The sequence below is a fragment of the Podarcis filfolensis genome, assembly GCF_964270895.1.
Source record: "Podarcis filfolensis genome assembly, chromosome: 6".
NCBI classification, from domain to species: domain Eukaryota; kingdom Metazoa; phylum Chordata; class Lepidosauria; order Squamata; family Lacertidae; genus Podarcis; species Podarcis filfolensis.
This window is the reverse complement of record NC_139609.1, coordinates 3,578,278-3,589,787: the sequence shown is the minus strand read 5'-3', so window position 1 is coordinate 3,589,787 and position 11,510 is coordinate 3,578,278. Positions and strand designations below refer to the sequence as shown.

The 11,510-nt window shown below is 44.0% G+C and overlaps 1 protein-coding gene across 2 annotated transcripts; it reads right to left on the bottom strand.

Annotated features, from left to right (window-relative positions):
* Nucleotides 1-1,047: 1,047 nt before the first annotated feature.
* CACYBP (calcyclin binding protein) lies at nucleotides 1,048-11,096 on the bottom strand. 2 transcript variants are annotated; one of them, XM_083621669.1, is made up of 6 exons: nucleotides 10,941-11,096; nucleotides 7,625-7,820; nucleotides 5,960-6,056; nucleotides 4,693-4,792; nucleotides 3,349-3,443; nucleotides 1,048-2,128 (listed from the first exon to the last, which is right to left on the bottom strand). In XM_083621669.1, exons 1-6 carry the CDS (start codon nucleotides 10,947-10,949, stop codon nucleotides 1,969-1,971), a joined length of 657 nt encoding a protein of 218 aa, XP_083477795.1. In that variant the 5' UTR covers nucleotides 10,950-11,096; the 3' UTR covers nucleotides 1,048-1,968. The 2 variants fall into 2 exon arrangements, with proteins under 2 accessions (XP_083477795.1, XP_083477796.1); XM_083621670.1 differs by lacking the exon at nucleotides 10,941-11,096 and adding an exon at nucleotides 10,789-10,857.
* Nucleotides 11,097-11,510: the final 414 nt, after the last annotated feature.

Genomic DNA, 11,510 nt, shown 5'->3' with positions numbered 1-11,510 from the left:
TGGAGCAAGCTTCTTTTCTCCTGCTCTGGAGGGTAGAACTCGAGGCAATGGCTTCAAGTTACAAGAAAGGAGATTCTGACTAAACATTTGGAAAAACTTTCTGACAGTAAGAGGAGTTCAGTAGTGGAACAGATTCGAGAGACATGTTATTTTTGCCAGTGAGTTTGCAGATTCCTAGTTGGGGGAATTAAAGCTTTGATTTGTCACAACCATAGTAGTTGTAAAACTGCTGTTGCTTTCACATTTCCTTCCTGTGTTGCTAAACTTTTAAGAGATCAAGACAGTGTCCTTGTGAATGATATATACTACATGTGTCTCCCAATTTACACAGGGGTTACATTCTGGACCTCTGTATGAGTCAGTGAAATGTGCGTAAATGGGAAGCACCTTAGAAAATCCTAGTGGCTTGCGAGGAGACCCTCCCCACAGCCTAAAGAGGATGTCCTCTTCAGGCTCTGCAAAGGGTCTCCTCGCAAGTCACTAGGACTCTCTATGGTGCTCCCCATTCCCAGGTTTCAGCGGGTTGAATGCAAATAGATGGTGTGTAAATGGGGTGCTGCCTGTAGCAGCTCCAGGACTACCGATGGGTATTACCGCTGTTTTTATTTGTTCCAGGAAGTGGCTGAAAAAGAGATTGCTGCCCTTCCTCGGGACACCTGCCCAGCGAGGATCCGTAATCGATGTGTTCTGACATCCCGTCCACGAGCTGTAGTGTGGCGATGGAGGTTAAGCCGAATTGTCTTCCGCCATCTGGCTGACCATGCGCAGCTCTCTGGAGTACAGAGAGCAATGTGGTGAGCCACCACCAACAAGGCTTTTCTTCAAAAATGACAAAACTGAGTTCTATTTCAACTCCTAGGATGAATTAAAGACACGTTATATAACTTGCAGCATGTAAGGAGTCTGGAGGGGGGGGGAATAGTCCCATTGGTAGAAGACGCTTAGCTAGAAGGGGGCAACCTTGTTTAATTTTGTCAAACCTGCCACACTTGCTCCTCTTGTACATTTAAAAATGACATGGAAAAATAAAGCAGTCCCACGCTTGGATTTTGTTTGTCCTTTGCATTTAAGGTTTGATATATAACATTACATTGTTGCAGGGTGTGTATTGCTAGCAAATCTGAAAATATCACATAGACACAGAATTCAGATACACTACATAGTTACTACATATATTTTCTTCCTGACTAAGCTGCTAAATGGATTGGTGCAGCTCTCACTGCCGCTAGATGGAGTGCATGGTCCAAAAACAATGGCTAGGAACATGAGGGTTTAAGTAAATATAGTTATCCTATATTTTGCAATTCTTGTTGGTGGGTCTAGGACGTCAATGTCCTGTTATTTTGACTATTGCAACAATTACATTACAGCTTGTTCAGTCCATCGCTGTCCTCACTGAATATCTCCACAAGGACAGATTGGCACAAATCCTCATCAGCACAGAGGAGGAAGCCAGAGTGAAACATCAATAACCCTGCCCCCTGGAGCCTCCCAGCAATGTAACTTAACAGTCCTATTACATGCTAGTTAATTCGCATGCTTCAATAGTGCTCTTGAAATGGGCACCATCAATCTCTGAGAAAAGTATATGAAGCTTTCTATTTCCCTTGTCTGTACATACAGATTACGCATACATGCCCTGAAACCTATTTCCTCAATGGTTAGAAGTGAAAGTTTCTTATACAGAACTTGGGCAGGTGTGGGTAGTAAGTAGATGTTGATTTCAGACAATAGACAGTTGCACTCAAACTAGCTTACTTATTTTTATCAATTTCACAAAAAGCACTTAAAGCTTTATGGAAAAAGGGCAACACATTTGAAGGAAAAGCCTTTCTGCATGCTTTATTTCCCATCTCCAACCTGAAATGTAAAACTTGTTTTTACGCAGAAGATTATGTAAACAGCACACTTTCTCTGATCTCAGCAGAAGCCCCATACAAAAGATGTACATTTAAGATGGGTATTTGTTCAAATATCTATTGGTAAATCATCTTTGACTTGCTTTTCTCGGCTCTCAACCCAGGCTTTGTTAATTGACCTCTTCATTTCATCATCGCCTTCAGCATACATCTTTTTCAGGAGATTCATCAACCCTTCACTCGGGTCCGAGGTGTCATAAGCAGCTTTCCTAGAGCATACAAACATACAGAAAATAATTACATCACCAGTTACACACAAAGTTTGGTATGCATTAAGATTTAAATACAAGTAAGCAAACAGTAAAATAATGAGAGCTCCAATCCTAAACCTCTTTACCTGAAAGTTTTATTAAAAATCAGTGGACCATATACAGAGGGATTGTTAGGATTAGACTAGAGCAACCGGCTGGGAGAGAGGAAGCCTGGATAACTTTCAATTACTGTCTTGGTTTTCCCCACTTCTGCTTACAAGCCTCCCAACTCCCAAATATGAATTTGTGCCCTCTCTTAGAATCAAAATACACATGTTAAAAGTATATAGATCAGACCTCAGGGAGTAAGAGGTGGGAACATGAAAAAGTACAGACATTAAACCTGTCACTTGCGCTTACTATTCCTTCTGCATTACACCACACTTGCAGCCACTCTGATAAACTATCCATAGGAAGTTTATTTTGTATATTGAGAACCTTGGGTTTTGCTACAGGACAAATTAGTTTCTGAACATCAGGCATTCAATGTAGTATTAATTCCAGAAAGTGACATGGCCCTTTTGTGCAGCAAAACAAGCAACCAGTTTTTGCATATATTTAGTGGAATATTAAGTATTCGTGTTCTTGTAAGGACACAGGGAAGAGTTCATTAAAAATACTGTGGCCTGTTTCAGGTATGAGTAGCAAGAACCACCAGTAGGAAAAAATGGTTTCTGCAATAAATGTTACAAGCAAAGATTTGTGTTGCAGTTTAGAAAGACATGGAATTGAGCCAGCTTAGCTCAGCAGTTCCATCGACCAACGCATAGCTTGGATCCTGCAATCACCCACAGGCAGCGGTTTGAAACCTGCGGGCTGACTGGGTTTTTTTTAATATAAAAAAAATTTAAAGACATGGAATTGTATTCTATTATGAAAATGCACAAGTTCTAAATAAGATGATCTGGCAGAGCAGACTTAAAGAGATGCCCATCAGGATTATTGAAGTAGCACAATTTGAGCCACTAATAATGGAACCTGGATTAGACTTTTGCCTCAAAGTCTTTTGATTGCCACAACTGGAAACACCACGACAGTAACTCTCAGCATCAAACACCAGCTCAACTGACAAATATCTTGAATGGATCAACACCACTTTGGGTTAACAAGCCTAATCTGCAAGTCCTTTTCTTCTACCAAACGCAATGCAACAGAAGAAGAAATAGAGGTGCACTTACTCCTTCTCCTTCGTCTCTTTTTCAACTTGCGTTAGGCACTCCCATTTTTCCTCTTGCTTTTTCCTACATAATATCAATATCATATCTGTTTTGATCTGCAAAAATAAGAAAAGCACTACAAAAAGTGAAACTAGGTGGCAGAATTACCGAACAGGCTAAGTATCAATAACTTTATTTTTAATAGTATTTAAAGAATGACAATTCTGTTATGTGAGTTAAAATATAGAATATGGACAACAGGCAGCAACAACAAAAAAGGGGCAAAATGAGCAGGAGAGATGGCGTATGAGCAATTTTCGCTCACATGTAAAGTATAAAATAGACTAATTCTGTGCAACACTTTTGCCAGCCAAAGCCACCCACTGAATTTGTTGTGAAACATTCAGAATGGGGCTCGTGTTAGCAGTATGTTCGTTGTCGGTAATTTGAGACTAGGTAATTGTTTTCACCAATCTGAACACTTTTTTGCGTTAATTCTCTACACAAATCTCAGAATAAATGCTCTCTTATATACAAGTGTTGTTTCTCTACTAGACAGGTCACATGATTGTAATTTGAAGGTTGCAAGATACAGTATGTGCATTCTCTTGGGCGCAGCAAAAAATTCTTTCAGCCGCACCCAAGAGAAAGAATCTATCCTTATCAAGTTCAATTCTTCGTGTTGTTTAGTCGTTTAGTCATGTCCAACTCTTTGTGACCCCATGGACCAGAACACGCCAGGCACTCCTGTCTTCCACTGCCTCCCGCAGTTTGGTCAAACTCACGTTCGTAGCTTCGAGAACACTCTATCAAGTTCAATACTGCCTGCTAAAGCCTAAGGAACCACATATAACATGAATGAGACTAGGCCCCTTGGATGGCATCGAACAAAGTGCTTCTGCTAGTGCAGGGACTTGTGGCTGTGCAGCGTAACTCCACTCCCTCTCCCACAGCTCTCCAGAGCAGATTTAGGGAGGGGGGAAACCATTGTGCTAATGGAAGCTCTTCTTTGGATACTGTTCATTCTTCCCAACAGACTGGTTTCTTTGTGAAAGACTCTCTTGTTATGTCAAGTGGTACAGGCCAGATTTGTGACCTCAGGGACAAGTGGGCCTCTGAGGTATGCAGCTGACTGTCCTCTATTGCCCAGTAATATTGAAAACAGAACGTAAATATATGGGCAGGAAGCCTATCAAGAAAGGGTATCTATCCATCTTGAAACCACAAGCTACAGAACTGATGGCTTACCCCCTAGCAAGTGCCTAATGACTAATCTGCAGCAGGTAGTAACACAGGAAGCAGCCCTAAGCTGTGAAAACCATAGGAATCTACAACGTTAGCATGTACTTGAAAAGAAGCGTTTACCTTCCATGAGCTGCTTTCCACAGAGATGGGTTTCAGAAGATTGTTGAATGTCATAGTGTAGTTCTTGTTATTCAGATTCTTCACCAGCAGATCAAATGATCTAGAAGGAAGAAAAGATTAATCATAAAGGCACAGCCATGATCTATCAAATTCAGAGAAAGCTGACATGGAAAGCGGGGGGGGGGGGGATAAATTGCTCTGCACCTAAGATCTAGTATCACAAATCTAGAATCACATATAAAAAAAGGGAAAAACAACAATAAATACTACAAAGATAACAGAAGCGGGTAAAAGTCAAGCCCAGAGATATTCGCATTAAACTGTAAGGAAATTAGTGTGACTTTAAGAGACAGTAAATAACGATTCGGTGATGCAACTGAGTTGGCTAGATGCTAATAGACAAGTCCTGTGGGGCAAAACAGCAAAATAAATTGGGCGAGGGGGGGAAAGCACCCATCAGATCGAAGTGTCCAGCAATTAACCAGAGCTCAATCAACAGAAGCAATTGTGGCAAGCAGACAAGAGAAACAAAGTGGAGATGGAAGTAAGGAAAGCAGAAAAAATGGAAATGGAACTCAGAGGAGGAACAAGGAGCTGGGGGCGAAATCTGAAGAAAAAAGGCATCAAACTGAGAGGTATAAATAATTATGAGAAAGCATATGGTACTTCAAAATCAAGAGGGGTAGCAACTATAATTTCAAAGAGATGAGGGTTTAGTATATTAAAGATGAAGAAAGATCCTGAAGGAAAATACATTATAATTCAGGGAACAATGGCAGGGGAAGAATACACTGTAATTAATACTTCTGCTCCTAATGAAAATCTGGTGGAATTTTTTCATAAAATGTTTAAGGAAATGGAGGATTTGAATATATGGGCTATATGATTACGGCAGGAGATTTCAATATAGTATTAGATAAACAATTGGATACGTCAAATCCAGAGGAAAGATGTAATAACATTACAGGATTAGCTAAAATTATGAAAAGGAAAGATATGAAAGATGCCTGGAGAGTGATGAGGGGAGGAGAGAAGAAATTTTCTTTCTTCTTACCAATGCATAAGACCTATTCAAGGATCAATTATATCTTCTTTTCAAAATATATTCATATACCGTACATCAGTTTGCGAAGGAAATTTAATACTTGGGAACTATTTCACTAGCTTCTGAAACATCTTAATATGGGAAGAAGCAGCCAGGGAAAAAGAAAGCAAGAAATGGTTCAAGACACAATCTGTACTTCCTGGCATTTAATGAAACACCCACCTTTCTGTGAAATGCACCTTCACATTCTCAGCTGGCAGGTGCTGAACTCCACTTAAAGTGATGTAGATTTTCAAAAATTTATCTGACTGATCCCAAGCTAAAGGGATTAAAAGAAAACTGTATTTATTACATTCATTCCAAACTGCTCTCCCTAGATGATTATCTTAGTGAGCAATGTCTTCATCTTCTAAGATTTTAGCAGGCACTGCCCACACCTCGGCAAACAATTCTGGCAACCATGAGGGCTAGAAATATGTTTGTTTTTAATGTGAACTGGAGTTGCCAGGAAACAATTACCATATGTTCCGGCATATAAGACGACTTTTTAACCCGGGGGTCGGGGTTGTCTTATACGCCGGGTATGGTTGTGCGGGTCGCCTGAGTGTTGCCCTCCCATAGCAGTAAAGTCCAATGGGAAGCTCTCCACCGGCTGCCCATGCTCCCCCCACAAGACAAGGCATGGGGGGGCAGCTCCTCTGACGTCCCGCGGAGCACCTTCAAAGTGGAGGCAGGAGGAGCCGGAGCGAACCATTGTCCCCAAAAGAAGCGGGGGGGGGGAGGGAAATCCCTTCTCACGGCTCGCTATGCCTCCCAAGTGCCGAATCTCCCCGCTCACACCTGCCTCAGGTGACCCCAGTGTGTATGCGCATTTTCTACATTTGTGGGTGTCTCCACTCTCTCTGCGTCCCCCGCCCCCGGATGGACGCCGCCGAGCTCAGGCGCGAAAGAGAGACAGACAGAGAGAGAGCACACTTTCAGGCAGCTGGTGCAAGGGGGGCGCGAACCACGCTTACGGGCGGGGGGGAGCTAGAAGGGGGGCACATGGGTCTCTCTTGTGCCTGCGCAGAGCAGGTAAGCGGCTGTTTGACGGCCGTTGGTGCTCCGTGGGGCGAGGGAGGTGGAGGGGAGGTGGGTCTGGTGAGGGAAAAGAGGGGCAGTGGCTTCTCCTCCTCCTCTCCCGCCCTCACATGGAGAGCGATGGAGGGAGCCCTTCCCACCAAAACAGGGCAAGAGGCGGCTGCGCTGGCCTGGCGGCCCCGAGAAGCACCAGGGAGGCGGATCATGAGGGGGAAACATTGACTATTATACCGAGAAAGAGAGAGAGAGAGATATACCGTATGTTCCAGCTGCCACCAAGGGGCTGGCTGCCGCCAAGGATGGAGGAGGCAAGCAGGGCTTTGACGTCCTCCCCTCCATCCGCCCCTCCCCTGATCCTCCTGCAAGGCCCCCAGCGCCCCAGCTGCGGTGTGCGTACAGGGATGAAAAGACTGGCTGCCTCTAGTTGGCTGCGGGCAGTGGAAGAGGGATAATCTTATACGGCAAGTATATCCCAAACTCTGTATTTTAACTTGAAAAGTTGGAGGTCGTCTTATATGCCCAGTTGTCTTATACGCAGGAAAATACGGTATGCATCAAGTAACAGTTATTATGGTTTTCATGTGCTCCTGTAGGATCACAAAGAATCCCTTGTTCATGACATAAAAAGTATATCAATCTCTGCACAATAACCTACTTTTCCATATATAATCCAACCTATGATTCAGGGATTAAAAAATTATATACACTGGCTGTGATGCTAAGCAGTTTACTAAGCAGTTTACAAGATGTTGATATTCTCTTGAGTCTCTTGTATTAATTCAAAAGGTATGGGTGCATCAGACCTACCATAATTGTTGATTTTCACTGTGTATCCTGTTGGAGGTGGTCTTTCTTCTTCAGATGTTTCTGCTTTTATTTTGATTGGTAACTGGTTCTTGATTTCTCTTTCTATCTTATTCTTTTCTGACAGCAACACATCATGAACTCTCTTTCTTGATGCTTTTTTCAAAAGCTCTTTCACCTCATCTAAATCTTTATGTAGCTGGATGAAACACACAGAGCACACAAATCTGTAAGCTGCCTTGAAAGCAAGTGCTGATAAAGAATTAAAACAATCCATACAGTACAATCAAAGCACGAAGTGCAGAACAGCAAACAGTTAAAAGCACAAAAAGCACATTAAGGAAATAACTTAATCAGGCCAACTAAAGTATCACAAAATATCATACAAATTTTTGGCATTTCCACAGAAACCATTCAGCCTGGAGAACTTGCAAGCTTGCACATTATTTTGTGTTATTTTCTTTGGTCTAAAAAAGATATTCCTCCAATATAGATATTGAGCATTTTGTATGGGTCGACACTAAACATTTTAAAAATGAAACTAGATTCTATTGTCATTTAAAAGACGACATACTGAAAAGTTGTGAGAAAGACACTGGAAACAGGAGACAAGAGATGAGACACCACTACTGGAAAGTTCCACTCTATAGTTAGCACCTGCCTAAATTCAGAAGATCTGGCAATCTGGAACATAGCTGTTAACTTTTCCCTTTTCTTGCGAGGAATCCTATTCGGAACAAGGGAATTTCCCTTTAAAAAAAGGGAAACGTTGACAGCTATGATCTGGAGAAGAGATGTTAATACTTTCACTCAAGAAAGTAACAAATGGTGGAATGGATGTCAGAACAGATCTTTTCCATGCTATCCTTTACAGTCAAGCAGGAATGAATTTGTGCCTTCTGATTCCATGTAACACTAGACCTCTCTTCACAATTTGCCCTCCCTGCCTAAAGGGGTGGGGGTGCAGCAGCACACACCTTTTCACCCTGCTCCTGATGTCACATGCTCCCCAGACCCTTCACACTCACTTTTGCATTGAGTGTGACATTTGCAGAGGGCACACTATTACAGGGCACTAGGTTCTGAACAAAAGGGAACCCTACACAATCACAGTATGTGTGCATGTTGTCCTGCTCTTGCCATTGTCCTGCTCACTGTAGGTGGGGGGTAAGCAGGACCAATAGAACATGCAGTATTGAGAATGTGACCAAGAAGCACCATCCCACATAATAATAATACCACCACCTTTATTGTTAATGTACAACCTGTGTACAATGAAATTAACCGAGCCTCCCCCCCCCCTCAAACACTCAATCTCATTGCACTCTATGTGCTTGTTGCTCAACACACCAACCCTGAAAGTCAGTTGCACTATATTATTTTCCATTCAGCAGCCTAACAACCCACGGATAGAAACTGTAAAAAAGCCTGTTGGTATGACTGATTATACTTCTATATCTCCTGCCTGAGGGTAGAAGATTAAAGAGGTGCTGGCCGGGGTGTGAATCGTCCCTGAGAATTTTTTTCGTTCTCCTAAGGCAACGATCCCTTGCAATGTCATCTAGCGGGCTCAGAGGACAGCCCATGATATCATGCGCTGTGTTCACCACCCTCTGTAAAGACTTTCTGTCCGTGGCTGTCAAGCCAACGTACCACACTGTGATACAACATGAGAGGACACTTTCTATTGTGGACCGGTAGAAGGAGGTCATCAATTGTTGTTTACTTCCCCCAAATTTATTTCTCAGCTTGAAGGACAACTTCAGTGATTCCATAGGTCACCATTCCACAGTAACTGCAGCTAGCCCTAAGAAGTCCAGGGCATCATGCATGGCTAAGGCAAGATTCAACCAGAGACGGCCCAGTTTTATTGCTAGCTGTTTGTCAAGTCACGCAGAGCCCTTCCAAGCCCGTTCACAAGTTTCTGAGCTATATATATCTCAGTCAAAAGAAATAAATGAAAATGCAGAATCTTAAAGGCTGAAAAATTATTAAATTATTAATTACATGTATATCCCATCTTCTTTCCTCCCCACCCCCCACCACGCAAGGAGCTCAAGAAGGCAAACGTAGTTCTCCCATTTCATCCCCAAAACAACAACCCTGTGAGGCAGGTGTGGGTGAGAGCCAGTGAGCAGCCAAGGTCCCAGTGTTCGAAATTCCCTAGGCACCAGGCACATTTTGCTACTGGTGTGGGTCCAATCATAACTAGAGTCGTACCTTGGTTCTTGAACATAATCTGTTCAACTTCCTAAAACCAAGGCGTGGCTTCTGATTGGCTACAGGAGTTTCCTGCACTCAAGCAGAAGAAGCTGGACGTTCGGCTTCCCAAAAATGTTTGAAAACCCAAACACTTACTTCCAGGTTTTTGGCATTCAGGAGCCAAAACGTACAAGTACCAAGGCGTTCGGGAACCAAGGTACAACTGTGCATGGAGATGTCTGGGCACCCGGTTGGCGACTGACATCTCCATCAAGCCAGCTGACTTGTGTGCGGCAAAAGATGTACATTGTTATTGTTATTAGCCTTTATTGACACAAGTTTAAACAAAAAAATCATTAAATCATCCAAATGCATTGATAATCCAAACACATACAATATATAAAAGACTAGATCGCCACCACTGAATAAACCAGGCAGCTTTAGATTTAGCTTTAAATATTTTGTCTTGTCCTTCTGCACTGCTGCGTGAATCAAGGACATCTTAGTCCTCCATCATCCCATCAAGGAAAGTGAGTGCAGGGCTGAGTACAGATATACTTGACACTGCAGCAACCTTTCCACAGGCCTCCCAAATGAAGCTCACAGACCACAGTTCTTGCGTACTGGGACAAGTGAATCATTGTAAGAGCAAACTACAATCAAGCAATGTAGTTGAGATAATAAAATCATAGAATTGGAAGGGACCCCGCGGGTCATCATGTCCAACCCCCTGGCAAATACACATCCTGTTGTGGTGATGGTGACTCAGGTTTAAGGGGCCTTTGGGTGCCTAGCTTATATATCGGAGTTTCTAGCACCCCGGTCTCTCCCAGACCCGCCTTTTCCCCAACGCGCCACCATCTGGAACAGAATTCCCCTTCAGTCGCCGCCCGGACTCTTTTGCCTCGCTTTGTCCTGTTTTATTTCATCTCGTTCCTCTCCCTTCCCATCCCCCTCTGCTGTACCATTTCCAAAGGGGCCCTTTCTCCCGCGCTCTGCACATGAGCAGAAGCCCCCTTCTTCCTCGCCCTCCGCCCCGTCCCCCCGGCAGCCTTCCAGAAGGGCGAGGCGCCCAACGGCCCTTCTTCCCCCGCCCGCCCGCGCGCCTCCGCCTCACCTCCTCCATGGCTGGAACGGGGGCCACACCAAACCGTCTCGCGCACGCGCATGCGCCGCCCCCCGCCCCGGAGGTGACGCAGCAGCGGCGACGCTCGGCGCGCCCAATCAGAACCGCGCCGGCCGCGCTGCTCTCATCGCCCCGCCCCCGAACTTTCTGACCTTAATCGTCACTGCTCCGCGCCCGGCCAATGGTCGCAACGCGCCCAGACAGGAAGCGGAAGAGGGAGAACTCTGGGAGGAGGGGGCCGTTTTTTAAGCGGAGATGGAAACGGAAGAGGCGCGTCTCCTTTTTCTGGATGCGCAGTTTCCGGGTTCAGTCTCGGAGAAGCCGTGCTGTGGTTTTTTTCTGCGAGGGCGGAAGCGAAGGCTGCCTGTTGAATTATAGTCATATAGAATTTATATATTCATTTATGCAAGATAGATAGATAGATAGATAGATAGATAGATAGATAGATAGATAGATAGATAGATAGATAGATATTGCACTTCTATTCCCACCTCTTCCTCCAAGGACCGCAAGGTGGCCTGCGTGGCTCTCCCGCCTTCCTCCTCCATAGGATAATAGAAT